The sequence below is a fragment of the Micromesistius poutassou genome (assembly GCF_964030765.1).
Source record: "Micromesistius poutassou genome assembly, chromosome: 6".
Lineage (NCBI taxonomy): Eukaryota > Metazoa > Chordata > Actinopteri > Gadiformes > Gadidae > Micromesistius > Micromesistius poutassou.
This window is the reverse complement of record NC_140276.1, coordinates 5,939,664-5,957,993: the sequence shown is the minus strand read 5'-3', so window position 1 is coordinate 5,957,993 and position 18,330 is coordinate 5,939,664. Positions and strand designations below refer to the sequence as shown.

The 18,330-nt window shown below is 43.4% G+C and overlaps 2 protein-coding genes across 7 annotated transcripts in view; one reads left to right on the top strand and one right to left on the bottom strand.

Annotated features, from left to right (window-relative positions):
* The window catches only part of map7d3 (MAP7 domain containing 3), a 31,603-nt gene extending 27,947 nt beyond the window's left edge, over window positions 1-3,656 (top strand). For all 5 annotated transcript variants that reach the window (XM_084469536.1, XM_084469535.1, XM_084469534.1 and 2 more), the window contains one exon: window positions 324-3,656. In XM_084469536.1, coding sequence (XP_084325662.1) covers window positions 324-331 — 8 coding nt within the window. In that variant the 3' untranslated portion in view covers window positions 332-3,656. The remainder of the gene's footprint in view (window positions 1-323) is intronic.
* A 67-nt stretch (window positions 3,657-3,723) lies between these two features.
* fhl1a (four and a half LIM domains 1a) lies at window positions 3,724-15,575 on the bottom strand. Of its 2 annotated transcripts, none has more exons than XM_084469581.1 (6): window positions 15,479-15,575; window positions 6,739-6,923; window positions 6,220-6,397; window positions 5,825-5,994; window positions 5,353-5,539; window positions 3,724-4,746 (listed from the first exon to the last, which is right to left on the bottom strand). In XM_084469581.1, the coding sequence occupies exons 2-6, from the start codon at window positions 6,892-6,894 to the stop codon at window positions 4,592-4,594; spliced, it is 846 nt and encodes a 281-aa protein (XP_084325707.1). In that variant the 5' UTR covers window positions 6,895-6,923; window positions 15,479-15,575; the 3' UTR covers window positions 3,724-4,591. The 2 variants fall into 2 exon arrangements, with proteins under 2 accessions (XP_084325707.1, XP_084325706.1); XM_084469580.1 differs by lacking the exon at window positions 15,479-15,575 and adding an exon at window positions 9,732-9,842.
* Window positions 15,576-18,330: the final 2,755 nt, after the last annotated feature.

The window sequence follows — 18,330 nt, the reverse complement described above, 5'->3', positions numbered from 1 at the left end:
TAAATAGATATGATACACATTGTTATCGAAGAGAACAAAAGAATAAAAACAATTAGTGGCAGAACACGTCCAAGTATGTGTATGTTTCATAATGAGGTTTTTGTTATACATTTTTTTTAATAAAGTTGTATTGTTTATCGGTAGGCATTTGATCTGAGAGGGTACAAACATCAAGAAACTTATTTATTGACATTTTTTAAAGTTTCCTTTAGTTCTTTTCTCACATCCTCACCAAAACCAAGATCAAGGTGTGAATTTGAATCTCTGTCTCAATTACATATACATATGTATTAATTCCCCTCTCTGTAATTTCATCTCTGCAGAGGTTTGATGCTCCAGGCGTCGCTCTCTGCCTCGTACTATTGCACTCCTAGAGCTCCCACCCGGCTGAGCTCATCCAAACACTCCTTCATTAGCTCCTCCCCCTCCTTTTCAACGGCCCCCTCCTATTGGACCTTCTATTCTCACCCGGACCCTTTCAGCCAACCAACGGAGGGACCACACGATGGCGGAGAAACGGTACCTCCAGAACCACAAAGAAAACATAAGATCATAACCGTTTCAGAAGAAATGATGTACTCTGCCATCAGGTCGTTCTTTGTCCCCTCAAACTTTAGTTTAGTTTTATCTGGTTTTGTTTATATTTGTCAATGTTTTTTATGGTTTTGTTTTGGCAGCGGTGAGGTGTTGTAATTTATAAGTTCTTTTCTCTTTTGATGTCCATTGCTGTTCATCATATGTCGTTTCCCCCCCCCCCCTCCCCCTTGTCTCGCTCGCTCTCGCTCTCTCTCTCTCTCTCTTTTGAGAATATTCCAGAATGAACGCACACCTGGGTCGATGTTAAGTGGAGCGGAAATTGTGATTTCATGAAAGGAACATCTATATATGGTCGTTCTCCTGAAAGCAGTCGTTTTAATATCAGTGATGCATAATTCAATTTTCGATCTGGCTGCATCCCCGCAACATGGCCTTAAAGGTATTTTGATGTACTTTCCGTGTGAGTCGACAACCCAAGCTGCTTATGATTCATACACATGATAAAGCATATTCACAAGAGAAAAAAAGGTGTGTTTACAAGGGCTGGTGTTCACACACTTTGTTCACAGCTTACCCTGGAAGGGACGTATCTCCCTTCCAATATCTCCCGCCTATCTTTTCTTCTCTCACCAGACGTTTTGTTTCTATGCCGCTTGCGAGTAAGGTGAGCACCTGTGCTTACCTGCAACACCCAACACCCTTCACCCCACGTCCCCAGGGGCCCGGCACACCCAACACCTTTGACCATAGTTCCCCCGGGGGCCCTCTGGGAATCCATGGGCTCCGTGCCGTGAACTCCATGTTCATAGAAGTAGTTTCCGCTGTTTTTTCCGTAGCGTTTTCCGTTCATTGGACTTGACTTTAGGCGTTCGTAACTTGACTCGTGTTTCGCTCAATTTACATGTGTACATAGACTCGTTGTTAATAGATCCTCGCATTAGAATAGAATCCAGTGAACGCTGTCGTAGACCATGGTCCGATCTGAAACGGTTGCACCTGTTCCACTTAAAAGTAAGGTGTGTGTGTGTGTGTGTGTGTGTGTGTGTGTGTGTGTGTGTGTGTGTGTGTGTGTGTGTGTGTGTGTGTGTGTGTGTGTGTGTGTGTGTGTGTGTGTGTGTGTGTGTGTGTGTGTGTGTGTGTGTGTGTGTGTTCAGTACTCCACAGTGGTGTGGGCTTCTGTCTCCCATCCCCGAAGTTGCTCAGGGCTAAAGCTGCAGAAGTAAATTCACTTAACGTCAGACAAGTTGTTACGCATGCTGCAATGGAGTCCTACGGTCTATACTGTTATCTGTGTGGGTCCTTTGACTGTCGTGTGTATGCGTGTGCTTTCCCAATAACCTTAATAACTAAAGATTCTCTACAAAATACACTCAAAGCAAGCTTCTCTTGGCAACAAAAAAAAAAACATGATTCTAATTTATATATATATATAATTTGGCTGTTTGTATATGAAATTTATTTCTACATATTTCTGTGTATGTATTTAAGTGTTATTTTTGTATATAATCAGTATTAGGCCAACTGAAGCCATGTTAAGGAAAGGGTGTATTCGTCTGGTGTGTCTGTTACTGTACTTGAGCTAAGGGCTTGGGTTGTGAGTTGAGCACTGCCTTGCCTTGGGGCACAGCGCGTGTGTCCCCACCCCCTCCCCAGCCCACCCCGGCCCCTCAGACTTGACTCTGCGTTCATCTCTAGACTAAATCCGTGGCAGGGTGTTAAAGGGGGTCTTTGGTCTGTTCCAGGGGACTAAACGTTTAATTTTGATGGCATTTTGGTCCTAAATCTGATCCAGAATCACTGGCTTGGTCCGCAGTGGTTGGGGGAAGGTGTAAAAAAGAGCTGCTTCACTGCTTTCTGTGTCGGCTTACTCTGGTCTCCCATTATGTGACAGGATGTGGATTACTGTTGGATTAATAACGCAGGCATGTTGACGCGGACTCCCACCAATGCACTTTTGGAAGTGTGCAACAGTGCACGTTGACCATGGTAAGACACCATTGGGACGGGAACAAATTTAGAGTTTGGTCAGTCTTGTCCAGCATTATCTTTTTTGTTTTTTTACATCTTTTTTTTTCTTGATGCACACAAACGTGTTGAAAGCTTGAAGTTCGTAACGCTCGACATTTCCAAATGTGCGTTGTTGGTTTTTTTTACGGACCTTTTTTTTCCCGCCTCCCTAGTTTTTGGACCTTCAAGTGTGTCTGGTTAAATCCACTCACTTTGTAAATAGATATCTACTGGCTAGACCATAGAGCATAGAGATACGCTTTATAATAACAAGCATAAAGAATGTAACACACTCAATAAGCCGCCCTTAACCATTCCACATGTTTCTGAGCGCAACACAGGTTTAGCAGTCATCCATTATTTATCCCAAAGGTTTCAACGAAAATGTTTCATTTTAAACTTTTTCACAATTAACACGCTGTGTATGAGGCTTTTTTTTTATGAATTACTGGTTTGTGAGGCAGTTGTACTACTGCAGAATAAAATTGGTTGTGATGGAATTGGCTTGTTCAGTCACTGTCCACATACTTGGTTGGCTATTTAATTATTATTTTTTTTACCTTACTCATAATAACCTAGACTCATCCACTCCCTAACCCTTGCAGTGAAGCCCTGTGGCTGTTGAGTCCTTTTCTATATCGTAGGCACAACTAGGCATACAGAACGCACTCGTGTAGGGGACAATTACTGCTTGCTGCTCGAAGGGACTCCTAGATTTCACGCTCGGATCATATTTTTTTTTATTTTGATGTTTAATACCGGTTACATTTCTGCAGGCTGAGGGATGAAAAGTGTCGCGTGCAGGGTTGAACTGCTCTTTATCGACAACACGGTCTAGCTCTAGAGTAGAACGGTGCCTTAGGTTAAGACTTTTATTTTGATAGAATTACTTAAATAATACGAATTTGTCGCATCCATACCTCGGCCACGACAATCAGTCGACCCAACTAGGGCGACAGTGTGAATTTGAATATTTCTTTCTCTCTTTTCGCTCTGAATAGAGGGTTTTTGTTCAAACCTAATAAAGCCCTGTCCAAAAATTATATTTGTAAATACATCTTAAGTGTACTGAAATTATACAAACTGTTAAAAAAAATAAACTTTTGCAAAACTACTTTTTCTTGTGTTTTTTGTACTCTTGTAAATTACAACAGGGGGAAATGAACACATTCTTGTATTTATTCATTATTTTGCATTCAAAGCACAGGGCGTAGGTCAGTTAAACTCACAATGCCTTTTTTGAGCATCTTAGTAAATGCTTAAAGTTAAATGCTATAAAGTTCTCAAAGCAGACTACTCAAAACATCTAAAGTTGTACAGAATGTTTATCAAAGCTTTTATGAATTAGCAGTTAACGCTAAGAAAGCAAAATCTTCTCTTTCAATGATTCCAGGAGCCATTGAAAAGGGCTTTTCTTTTTAGGGCATCAGGAGAAAAAAAGCTTGTATTAATATAATTCACATGGCTCGCCAAAGAACACATGTTAATATATAGCCATGAAACAATCACTGTTGTCGGTAATTAGGGTTAGGGTTAAAAAGGGTGTGAGTGTGATTAGCCATTACAAGCCATTTGATAATCTGCCTTTTCCTGTGCCTTAGTGACCTCACAAGTGGGAGTGTTCACCTAGATCTATGATGGATAGATCAGTCAACCAAACTATCCAGTGGACTGTAGTTAATGTTGCTTATACGTCCATCCTACATCTAGGTGGACACTCCCACTTGTGATGTCACTAACACACAGGAAAAAGCAGACTTTCAAACGACACTCACACCTGGTGGCATAATATCACCCCTTCAACACAAAGACATACACTAACTAACCGTTCATGCACTTTTAAAAGGAAGCCTTTACATGAGACCTTCCCAATGACGTATAGCGTTGATGTTATCAGCGATTATCGTGGAAAAGATGTATACAAGCATTGTAACGTTGAAATTGCAATAGCATTGAAAATATTTTTTAGGACAAGCTGTACTTCCACTTGAACACAATTTCCCTCTGGACTTCAGCGGAGCGTTTTTTTCCTTCTCCTGCCGGGCGCTCACAGCTTCTTGGCGCAGTCGGGGCAGTAGATATGGTCTGCGTTGAGCACAAAGCGCTTGTTGGCCAGGCTGAGGCAGCACTTCTTGCAGGTGAAGCAGTACTCGTGCCAGGAGAAGCTCTCGTAGTTCACCACGTTGGTGCCATGGCCGAACCCTGCAGCCGCACACGGGACAGGACACACACAGGGACGTCTGTCACTCGCCTAGCACAGACGCAACGGAGCGGTCGGTGTGGATTTGGGTGTTCGGAACGCTGAATGCAGTTTCAATTTTTCCGTTGCCACTGGACACATTTTAATTGGTCTCAGATTGGATTTCACAGCAGCAGAATAATTAGTCAGTGATGTTAAAGTCGACAAATCAGGCTTCTTGAACTGAAAGTTCAGTGAATGTTAAGCTCATTAAGAGTTGGGCGGACATCAAACAAGTCTTTTGCAAGTATTAATGGAATAGCCGGCTAATCAATGGCGTGAACGGATCAAAATACCAAGGTCAGACGACAGCACAGGGTTGCGCGTACAGAAGAGAATAATCCTGCCTATGTAAAGGCAATCGGAAAGAGCTTTGCGTAGGAAGTGTGTTATCTGATTCACCCTGCCTTGCCTCTGGACACAGCACCTAATTCATTCATAAGAGTTTAATCTCTAGCGTACATTCAAGTTTGAATTATTAAAATAACGTGTGTGTGCACGTGTACATGTGCACGTGTGTGTGTGTGCACGTGTGTGTGTGTGTGTGTGTGTGAGTCAGCAGTGCTCGCCTGTGATGGGGTTCTTGCAGCCGTGACACTTCTTGGCCACGTCGGTCTTGAAGCAGTCCACGCAGAAGATGTCGTTCTCGTGGGCGGTGAAGCGCGTCCCGGCCAGGGGCTTGCGGCAGGTGTGGCACACGAAGCACTCAGAGTGCCAGGGCTGGTCCTGGTAGCTGATGCCCCCCGTGCTGATTGGCTGACGCACAGAGGGAGACGTGGAGATGAGTGGTTCGTTCAAACAGTGTATGGACGCTGTTGATTTGTGTTGGTGCTTGTGATGTCCTGTTGAGTCCTGAGTGACCCCCTCCTTCCTTACAGTTTGAGTTGTTAGACTCACTCACTTAGATTAGGAACAATCCAAATCAAGTTAATTTGACTTGAATCGGAGGCCCACATCTATTGACCATGAAATGTGTCCATTTCATTCTGGGTCTGCCTGTATGAGAACGATGAGATAATCACAAGGGGAGCACAGCCATACCTGCTTGCAATGGAAGCATTTCTTGGAGAACTTCTTGTCATGGCATGGGGCGCAGTAGATGTCGTCCCCTTTGTTCAGGAAGCTCTGCGCGCGGATGGGCAGCTTGCACTCAAAGCACTGGAAGCAGTCCTCGTGCCACACCTTCTTCTTGTACTCCACGTTCTGGGCTCCTGAAACACAGCCAAACAACGTGAGGCTGAGGGAAACGGTGACCCCTGACGCCCTGCTACAACAGGCCCACTGGATTCCTCCCCTCCTGAGATGCACTTTAACGTGGAGTTTGGGTTTATAGACCGTCCGGAAATAAGTGCTAATTGCAAAGAAACGATATAAACCAATCAAATTGGAGGGATTCATTACGGTTTGTGCAATGTTGAACGAAAACCTAAACCCACCTGGCAGGACCACCTTGTAGCAACCCTGGCAACGGTTGCCGTCCTCGCGGGAGCCGCACTTGCCGCACATGATCTTGCCGTCATCCCGCGCGTTGAAGGGCTCGCTGGCCAGCGGGTGGTAGCACTTGGCGCAGCGGAAGCAGTCCTCGTGCCAGAAGCGGTTCTTGTGGGTGAGCTCCTGCGCAAACAGAGCGAAGAAAGGGGGTGAGGAAAGCTGTACGCCTACTGGTTTAGTCTACAAGAGCTGCTTAATTATGCTGTCTGAATTTACTCCTGGGGTTATGTCCAAACTATCAGACGGGTAGCTTATTACAGAAGCGTTCATGTGCGTTGGGACGTGATGCGGAAGAGTCGGGGGAGTTAGAGCTGTGTAACTTTATTAGCAGTAATTGAACATTCTCATCCGTGTAACTATGTGGGCCTTGATTTTTTTTCCCCCATTCTACTTTTCTCTCAGATGATTTATTTATTTATTTATTTATTTTTGCTTTACAAACACAAAACCAAAGCGTTCTTCACCTTGGCGTCGGCCCCGATAGGGCGTCGGCATTCCACGCAGGTGTTGGCGCAGATCTTTTCAAAGCACTTGGGGCACACGTGCTTCTCGTCCTTCTGCACGTACTTCTTGCCGTGCAGGTTGTCACGGCAGTAGAAGCAGTCGAAGCGTTCAGTCATGGTGGAGGAGAGATAGCTCCTGGGGGATCCTAGAAGAAGACATACAGTGAAGCACATAACTATTAAACACCAGCAGGGGGCATCATCGCCCTTACTAACGACTCGATTCAATTCACCTTGATACAATAAAAGAGGAAGTATTTTTTCCCGGGGTATGATACAATTATAACCACAGTATAATTTTACAGTGCATGGATAAAATGTGACAATGGGCAGGAAAGTGAAAGATATGGCGTTATTGTAAACCAGAAGGTCACTGCTGGCCTCAAGTACCAGCCAAGTGAGGTGTGTGTGTGTGTGTGTGTGTCTGCCATCACAATGTGTTGTTGGGAATCTGTTAAGCAGGCCGGCTGTGTTATCGCGTTCCAAATTGCAAAGTTGATATCATATTTTTAGAAGGTCTACACCCCCTGCCCTCTTGCTTCTACACACACAAACAAGTGTGTGTAGAAGCACACCCCCCACACACACACACACACACGCCCACACACACTCCAGTCCCCTCATCACCACCCACCCTTTGCCTGTCCGCATTTCAGCAAGGCAATTTTATTTGCTATTAGTGTCCAAAAAAATGTAAACAGATGAGTGCTAGCGACATTCCCTGCATTCCCATCATGCCGCTGGGGCCCGGGGGGGGGGGGGGGGGGGGGGGGTGGGCTGGGGGTCATTAGTTTGTCTATTGAGACCAGGGGACCCTAAGCACGCCCCAGAAATCTTCATCTCACATCGTGTGTGTGTGTGGATGTGTGTGTGTGGGTGGGTGTGTGTGTGAGTGTGTGTGTGTGTGTGTATATGTGTATGTGTGTGCGTGTGCCTGTCCGTGTGTGTGTATGTATATATGTATGCATGTGTGTGTGTGTGTGTGTGTGTGTGTGTGTGTGTGTGTGTGTGTGTGTGTGTGTGTGTGTGTGTGTGCGTGCGTGCGTGTGTGTTTGTACTAGCAACGCTAGAGCGGGAGATCCTCTCATCAGATTGGATTGTTAAGGTCAAAGTGTGTCAATCCGGCCCAGCACAATCACAAGGCCACGGAGGAAAACAGTCCCGGTCGCCATGCCATTTAGTCCTGGTGGTTACCATAGGAACACGGGGGGGGGGGGGGGGGGGGGAATATTTATACCAGCGAATTGGAGCTATTTGAGTGGGATGTGGTAAACAGCCGTGTTAGAGAGAGAGAGAGAGAGAGAGAAAGGGGTGAGGGCTCCAGGTCTGAGGTATGCACTCTGAGGACCTGGATGGCATATGTGTGTGTGTGTGTGTGTGTGTGTGTGTGTGTGTGTGTGTGTGTGTGTGTGTGTGTGTGTGTGTGTGTGTGTGTGTGTGTCATTGCCAGGGATGGATGGATGTAGCCTGGATGGAGTGATGGGGGAGGGAGGGACAGACGGAGGTTGGGAGGGGGGGAGGGACAATCTGCAGCTGTGCTAAAGGATATAAGTTTGGCTTGGGCTGCCTCCCTCTCTCCCTCTTTCACACACACACACACACACACACACACACACACACACACACACACACAGACACACACCACACACACACAATATGGAATATTCCGAGCCAAAGGTAAAACTGTCAACACACATCAACAACATCCCCCCCCCACCCCCACCACACACACACACACACACACACACACACACACACACACACACACACACACACCACCTTCCTGATAGCAATACAGAACACGATAACCTCACTCAAAGCAGAATACGTGGATCTAGTGTTCGAGCCGTCCTTAGTTGACCTTTCAGAGAAACAAACAGGGAGGGGGCTTCTGGGACTGTTCCGCCGCTGGGGCTCCAGACTCATCTATGACCAAGACCTTAATCTCTCTTTCACAAACACCCTGACAGCTGTCCCCTCTAAAACAGCCGTGGTATGTTCCAGGCTCTTAACTCAGGGTGGATTGGGGTATACCATTGCAGCCGCTGGGGAACAAAGGACTTTTATGAGATAGGTCAGAGTCAGACCACTTTAAATGATGATTCATGCATAGTGGTGCTAAAGATAGACTGTATAGAGTGTAGTGGCGACAAGAAAAGAGATGGAAATACCCGGCCGTCACAACATCACTTATTACAAACCATAGAAGTTGGTTTAAGAAACACTTTTGTTTTTAAATGTTTGTTTTTAAAGATTTGTTATTTGATCTTATTCAGTTAAATACATGTATTACACTACTACCCCATATTTGATCAACGTACCATTTCTAAATGCATATAAACTGAAGAAATCTCACAGGAACCCACTATCCCTATAATGAGTCGGATTTGGAAACGGTTCCATCTCTCCTTCCGTCTCTGTAACTCTACCCTCCCTGCGAGGCTGTGTCCTGCAGCATCCCACACATAATTGTCCAATAAATTCTATTATTTCCCTGTAGTCTATAATCACCTGTAGCTAGCAGACTGCTGCCGTACCACCTATCTGAACCTCAGTCACATCATGAGGTCTGGAAACCAGGCTAGCGATTCCTACCATCCTAAACAACCAATAGAACTCCAACTCGAACGTCTTTGCAAAAACGTGTATCTTTAAAGTAAAAATCTTTAATGTATATGACTGATAATACAGAATTACTATCACTACATCACGTCTGTAATGTATATATTATAGGCAGGGTGTTTGACTCGCAGCTGAGCAGTTCTAGGTTTGAGCCCAAATATCCGCACCTAACTGTAGGAATTAATAAGCATGATTCCTAATCCCTACTTATGGATATTATAAATCTGCAAAAAGTATAAAAGATTCACTCTAAGTCGCTTTGGATAAAAGTATCCGCCCAATGACTTTAATGCTTCATAGGAAATATGAACACACTACAGATCTTGCCTTACCTGAGTGCCTGAAAGACATGTTTGTGTTTGGGTTAGCGTTCCTCCAGCTAACAGAGAAGATGGAACTAGCAACCAAAAGAGGCCAGCAGTAGCAGTAGCATCCACGGGAGACCCACGGTGCCCATACTGTTGTGGGTGTGTATTATATACCCTGGTGTGACCCTCACCCTTACACTGACACACCCACGACCCCCAACGCCACCCCGGCCCCCACCTGACGTCCAGAGCCAACAAGTTCCTTTTTAGGACATGCAACAGAGGTATTGGGTTAATGCCTATTATTCAGGGGGGATGGATCAAGTAGGCGATTGGGTTTGGCGATTGGATCGAGGATTCCAGGGCTGTGTGATCATGAAGCTAATAAATAAACAAGAGGAGTCCACGGTGCACTTGATACTGCTACTGAGTGACCTTTCAACCAAAGGTGTAGGGCTTTTCAGAAGACATGAGGGTCCTTTGATATCACGTCTCAAAGACAAGACGTCCACAGATGTCGTATGTAATATGACCCGCTGAGGAGAGACATGGGGACCTATGAATCAGAGTGGCGATGCTAAAGTCATCAAAGTTGTCCTTTAGAAAGTTCTAATCTAGATCTATCTGTCCATGTTGCTATTCATCGTCGTCTGTCTGTCTATCTCCCTTAGGCTGATACAGATGGACAGACTAAATCATTGATAATGATTCTGGCAACACTGAGCCTCGTATCTCATCACAAAAAAAAGCTTGTGAGAGTGTGTATCCGTGTCCAAGCGCTTCATCATTTAGGGGCATCTGGGTGTAATTACAGATAATATGTGGTCCATTAAGCATAGCAGGACATTATGTTTGACAAGTTATATTTATCCTGATCTCCCGCATATTACATCCAGCCACAGGAGTCAACAGACATCATAGAGATGCCTTCCGACACAAACAACAACATCAGTCAGACCCTCTCTCCCTAATCCATTCATCTTCACTTCATCTGCTCATCTGACAGTCCCTCCTGATGGCTTGTTCCCGATAATTTAGTGTGTGGTTGTTGTCAGTCATCAACGCTGGTATCGCTGTTTAATCCGAAGCTGGCTCGGGCCCTCCTGTTTTTTTGTCAGGTGCCACTTATGTGCTTAGGAGTAAGATGGCAGCAAAACATGTTCTGGAGTGTGATTTGACTGATGATGATTGATTGGAGTGGATTTGTGTGGCTGGATGTGCAATGTTCACACAGGTGTGTTTAAGAGAGGATAGAGAGGATGTGGTTGTTCAAGTGTGTGTGTTGTTTGTGTGTGTGTGTGTGTGTGTGTGTTTAGTCTGGGCAGTGGCTTTACCACATGATCCAGCAACAATAGTCAGTACCAGCAAGGTACTGAATCTACGCCCAGACACCCCCACCACTCCACCACCACCACCGCCCCCCTCCCTACCAACTGTTTCCTAATCCCTGCTTTTTAGAACATGGAAATAGCTACAGATGATATGCCATAAATAACATGTTTCCATGTATAGGAAAGAAAGGACCTTTATTTATTTAATATTTAATGTTTTAATTTGTATTATTATATACATTGTATTATTATTATTGAAGTATCGTATAGCATCTCATAATACAGAATACAGTATTAGTATTCATTTTTCCTGTTTTGCAGTTTGTACAAAACAAATATTCTATGACATTTGGTAGCTTAATTAATTAAGGGCCATTTTAGATTTAGATTTAGACTTTATTATAAGCAATTTAGTATAAATAAGCGATGATGCATTCTCTTCACGTCTCTCAATAATTCCACGATGGGCCTAATTCCTCTTGGTTCTAAACGCTAGCTGGCTGGGGGGTCTGAACAGAGAATTCAGCTCGTGCTCAGAACCAAGACAGCCGCTAGGTAAAGAAGGCCCACAGGTTGTTTTTCTCTCCCTTCCTGTAATGGACCATATATGTAAGGACTGGTTTGCTGGGAAGAGACCCTTCAGACACTGAAGTTGAGAGAGCTATTCCATTACATTAAATATAAGGACTCCCAAGTGGAGTAGGAATAAACACACATCTCCTCCCACTCTACCTCACAATCCATCCTCAGAGTTTACACAAGATTACCCAGAGAAGACGATCAAGCCTAATGTCTATCTCATTCCTCATTGTGAACGCTGGCCGGCCCAGAAAATTGTTTCATATTGAGTCACCCTCCATTCCTGACTTAGCCCATAGAGCGAGAAGAGGGAGCGAGAGGGAGAGAGATGAGTGAGAGAGAATGAGAGAGAGAAATGAGAGAGAGGGAGAGAGAGTGAGATGAGTGAGAGAGAATGAGAGAGAGAGAGAGAAATGAGTGAGAGAGAGAGAGAAAGAGACGGAGAAAGAAATAAAGAAAGATGAGAGAGAGACTGAGAACAAGAGAGAAAGAAAGAAAAATAATGAGAGAGAGACAGAGAGAGAAAGAAAGAAACAGATGAGGGAGAGAGGGAGTCTGCTACTACTGCTACTCAACGACAGATAGAGCCATGCATATTATACACACACGATAAATCCCAACACACAGACAGAGGAACGCTTGGATACACAAGCAGCGAGGACACAGTGCCAAACACACACACGCACGCACACACACACACACACACGCGCGCACGCACGCACGCACACTCACACTCACACACAAACATACACAGGGGTCTGAGATGTGGGAGTTCTGGCTGAACAAAGAGCCAGGGGTGCAAACTTCCAACACAATAACATTTTATCAAGAGGAAGAAAAGGCTACAGGCCGTTGTGTTACCAACAGAGACGTGCACGTACAAGTGCACAGCAGCCAGGTCAATGTGTTTCACTAATGAGCAGCAGGGTCTCATTTAAAGAGGCGGGGAGGGGGGGCGGTGATGCAGCGGTGATGTCTTTTCCCTCACACCTCCACAGAGACACACACACACACACACACACACACAGGCTGGTCTTTTATGACTCAAGAGTTTCTATTAAAATTCTATCAGGGGGCCAAGGAGTCATACATATTTACATCTTAGAAATATTTCATTGTTGTGTGATGTGATATACATAGCATAATATACATTATGCTATAAGTAGCATAATGTTTATCTGTACAGATTAATCATATTAGTGAGCCTGGGAACCAGACGCATCAGCAAGCTCATGTTTTGATTTGCTCTGGCAGCTGCGTCTGGCCCACCTCCAGCACTTTAGTCAAGAGCCAAGATGGATGTCACTGAAGTAGTCTCAACAGTCTGTTGAAAGTATTAAACAACCACAATTCAGTAAAAGTTTAATTTACCAACTGACCCTACGGCTCTTCATCACAATTGTCATTGCTATGATTGGTTGTAGGTCTGTATAATTACGTCCATTAGGCATTTTGGTCAGCGCCCGTTGATAATAACTGGGCATTAATCCAAAATCAACGCATTTGCGAATACATCTGGCGACGTGAGGCTTCATATTAGTGGTAGTACAGGTACAACATTCATCATTCACTTGATGTGTTTGTTTATACTTGATAAGCTCTCTACTTGATCCTGATGTTCAATAATGTTCAAATGGTTTGCATAATTTTTCGAAAATGGCAACTGAAGCGTTGTGTAGTGCCAAACGATTGCAGTAGTGATGGGTCGTTTGCGAACGAGTCGGCTCAAAGAGCCGGCTCTTTTAAGTGAACGATGGGAGCCGTCTTTTTTGTTCTCCCACGCTATGGGTGCTACATGCATTCATTCTACGCGTGCTACGCGTGTCACGGCGCATGCATGGCAGCCAGCAACCAATCACGAGAACAAGCAGCGAGGGGCGGGGGATTTCGATGTGTGATACACGTTGCCTGTGACTGAGGAAAAGAGGAGAGAGACGAGTGCGAGCGTGTGAGTACAAGATGAATGAGACAAGGAAAAGAAGCAGCATTTGGATGCATTTTGATCAGTGTGAGAACACAAAGGTCAACACGCGCGCACGTGTCAAAATGAGTGTCAGAATTACGGCATGGCACCATTATAAAAGGTATACAGTAAGCGGTAATATGAAGAGCCGTTTGGGAGCCGAAAGAGCCAGCTCTTGTTGGGTTGAGCCGTTCCAAGAGATTCGGCTCACTAAAAAGAGCCGAAATTCCCAAATTCCCCCCGTTTTCGAGCGATCCGATTTGCTGTGGTTTTCGAGCGATCGGATTAGCTGTGGTTTTCGAGCGATCGGATTGGCTGGGGTTTTTGAGAGATCGCATTGGCTGGGGTTTTTGAGTGATAGTATTGGCTGGGGTTTTTGAGTGATAGTATTGGCTGGAGTTTTCTAACGATGGGATTGGCTAGGGTTTTCAGACGTTTCGGATTTGCTGTGGATTTCCGGCGTTTGGATTGGCTGGCTGGGGTTTTCGAGATGTCTCTTTTTCGAGCTGGTTTGGGGTTTTGGAGCGATCGGACTGGCTGGGTTTTTCGAGCGATCAGATCTTTTATATTCTATGTTTAATTAATTACAAGTAGCCATCATCTTCATTCCTTAACCCCATGCCCTATTACTGGGGCCCACTGTTGTTTTACACTATACTGGGGTTGACGTTCATATCTATTTGTATCTACATTTACATTTGTAATAAAGATATTTATTATATATATAGGCCTATATATATTTGTCAGAATTTTTCAAATTTACATTGGTACTATTCAATTATAAACAAATGTCAAATTGCTGGAAACAGTTTAAGTTCAAGTTGAATAATTTTGTTGGGTGAAGGATCGCAGCGTTTTGCTCAATTTGGCTTCGCTCCGCCCACCCAACACACGTCAACTCGCTCAAACTTTTCTTTGTAATTTTTTAGAGCTTAAAATTAAATTGCAAACTGTATAAATAAAACTGCGGATGAGAACTTCTCTGTGAGGAGTGCATGCTTAATTCATGCAGCTTGTGTACTTTGTGTCTGCTGTTGATGACATCCCTCCAGCTCCCTGTTTTTAGATCCATCTCTAACCTTAACCCTCTCTCTATCGGTCACAGTTAAAGTGAATCCTATTTTAAATATAGAATAAAACAACTAGAACTTAAAAAATATATGTCTTAAGCACGAGCAAGGCATAGGGTTTAGACAAACATAAACAAACTGTAGGAGTGTTTTGCCTTTTAAACGTAATAACACAGATTACATAACACAAGATGAGTTGCATTCAAATCTAGAAATATGTGTTCCAGATGAACGAGTGCATAAATTCTTATTTATAGTCAAATAAAATCTGCAGACAAAGAAGGGAAGTCTGAATGTAATTATAAGCGCATTTCATGGCTTTTTAAATGGGTTTTACCCTCCTGCGCAAGAGGTGATGTCATACAGGAACCATAAAAGAGAAAATCTTCGATGACATCATGTACTTGGTTTGGCAGCTGTCCAACACGAAAGAGGAGAGAGAGCGAGAGAGAGAGAGAGAGCTATTGCAGGTTGGTTTTGACTGACCTATGTTTAGGATGCAAAAAGTATATTCATATATATTCATACTATATTATATATTTCTCCATTCTCTTTGATGATGACTATGACAATAATAGGTCCATATAAGCACTTCATATTTAATAATTTCCTGAAACTGCATCTAAAACACATCTAAAAATTCATATTTTACAAAGTAGCCTATAGGCTACTTTATGACAACTAAACTATTTTCTACACCAAAAACTGAGATATGCGATGCAACCCTCATAAATAAAAACATTTAATTGTTTACAAACATGGACAAAAGTCTTCTTCAGCAAACTGAATATAAAAAAAAAGTAATCTGTTAAGTTAAGTAAAACTCACCTTTGTAAATGCAGGCGAACAGTAGCCTTCACCCTTCAACGACTTGGAGCAAGAGGTATAAGCAGCCCGCTTTAAAAGACAGGAGGAGCAAAGTAGGGAAAAAAATAAAAACTCCAGTCACGCTCAGAAGCGTCTGTGTGCTGATCATATAAACCACCACATAGCAATGGGATGTACTGCGCGTAAATAAGTCGGAAATCTCTAATTTGTTTGGGCGCGTTTTTTTCGGTCCACTTCGGGTGGGCGCCGTTCCAACGTTAAGTTGTTTAAAAAAATAAAGAAAGAAAGACAATACATTACACAACACCACCATCCGATCCGTTCTTTATACGTGTTCACTGCCCTCCTTCTTTGGTCAAGAGGACGGCGAGAAATTGTATTAAGATGACTCATTCTAAAACTAAAGTAGGCTAAATATTTCGAAATGGGATTTAGGCTCCAGCTTTTTTTCTCACAACTGCAAATTGAAAACTGTAATTGATGTAGGTTGCTGTTTTAGAAGGTGACTTTGAGGAGACGGATGGTCGGATGGGGTTGTATTTTTTTGGTCCACAATTGCATCAGAAGAGTTCTAAATAATCCCAAAAGAAATGCATTGTCTTGCCATGAACATTCCACTGCTACAACACAGAGTATGTGAGTTTAATGCAGTAAAATAAAATAGTTGTATGATGTTGCCCATCAAGAAATAATGTAATCTGAAATCAAAAGAAACAATCTGACTGACATTTAGCAAAAGAAAGACGAGATGGTATACAGAATGTGGCGATCTTTAAACATATAGCTAGAGAGAAAGAAGAAATAAAGAAATAATTCTGGGACAGCGAGTGTTATGCCCATATTAGGAGCGTGTGACCTATCCAGAAGAAAATGTGCTGGAGTGAAAAAAAATAAAAGTCCTTTCACTTATTCTTCAGGAAAAGACACCAGTCCCCTTGAGAAGTGACTTTTCAATCAGTTATTACTCCACATCTGGAGGATACTTAATCATTTCATGCAGCCATGACATGTCATATCAGACCGCAGAGATACAATGGCGTAGTAGTGTACCAAAAGAGCTCCAAAATAACATAATTAATGCTACTTTCTGAAGCACCTACTGATACTCCAGCCAATAGCTTATCAGTATATTATGTAAGCTACCATATATGGTCATATCAGGTAAGCCATGTATGGAACACGTCCTTACCAAAATCTAAATTGAACCCAGCTGGTTTGGAGAAGGATTACTTTGACATTACTTTTCCTAGGGAGAAAAAGGAGTTAGACGAGCAGTTGTCTCGGAGGGAGAAACACTATAAATTAAGACAACGGTGAAAGACAGTGGATTGATGATCTAAAAGTTAAACCGTATGCGTCATCGATGGACAACGCAGTCCGATGGGATGTCTCTGGAACGGTCGGTGTAGAGACTGACTGGCTCATTGATGCCAGGTTAGGTAACCGGGGACATCGCAGATACAAACAGAAGAAAGTTTCAATCGAAAGCACAGGGTTCTGTTTATTAGACGTTGCACGCACATGAACAGGTGAGGGTATAGTTACACAGATGATGTAAACAATCCGTACCTGCATCACCAAGGAAGAGAGATGGCACATAGTCTTTCTCGCTCTCCCTCGCTCTCACACTCACGCACACAAAATTCTCCAACATGCACACACACTCTTAAGTGTGAGTACAGATCACTTAGACATTAAGATTCTCTGGCTCGTTCTCACAAACACACTTTGCAGTGTATACGCAGGGCACGGTGAGACCCTTACGGTCAGACACAATTGATTGAAGCCAATCACAAGTTTAGTTACCATTCAGGGTACAGGGAGAGAACGTATACTGGCAGAGCAGTACAGGCAAGTATGTAGACCTATATTGGCCTATGCAAATATCGTATCGGTTGATCATCCAAAAATAGCGGCTTACAATTTTTATTTCGATTTTTTTTCCCCCGCAGAGTGTAAGACTTATAGAGAGTGAATGAGAGTGAGTCATGCTCTGGAAAAGGTCATGGATGGGCAAACAGGAATCATCATTTCTGTTATTTTCTAGAATTCCTTACAATGGCCTGAATGGTATAACGATAAATATGGCAGATTGAAGTACGCTTGTACTTACAATTCTCCCTTCTTTTTATGAAATATTATAATAATATGTAAATATATATTTTGACAGAGTGATAAATCAAAAAGGTTTTTAACATTAGATTGACATGAATATTATTTGGGTTCCACCACCTTCCAAAACATAAGCTAAATAATTCGTAAGCAGCACTCGAATAAGACACATCATAGCAAGACAATTGACAAAGCTAATAAACCAAACAAATGTTTTTTTTTAAATAAAAAAAAATAACAAAGAAATTCTCAAAGGAGTGCAAAATGGTTCAATCTCATGCCTGTCAACTTCATCATTCCCCTTCCACACAATAAAATATTCAGAATAAAAAGAACACGTAAAATAACACATACAAATGAAAAATATACAAATTTCCTTCACGATGCAATGTGGAGGGACAAAAAAATGAAGTCATGAACATTCCTGCACAGCAGAAGATAACAGTGAAAGGCAAAACACCATCCCCTCCAGCTTTCCTTTCACCCCCCCCCCCCCCCCCACCACACCCCCCACCACCACTGACAAACCTCCATTTCCATTCCCTTGCTTCCTCAACCCCACCCACTGCTATCGTTTAGCTCTATCCTCACCGAGGGCCAACTGTCCTTATCTCACCGCAAGGCTGAAGTGCAGCTGACTGACCCACCCTGTAGCCATGTCTGGCAGCCGGCCCGCTTCACTCAACATCAACACGGTTGTTGCCAGGGCGACAGTCCGTCAACACTTCCTGCCTGTTGGA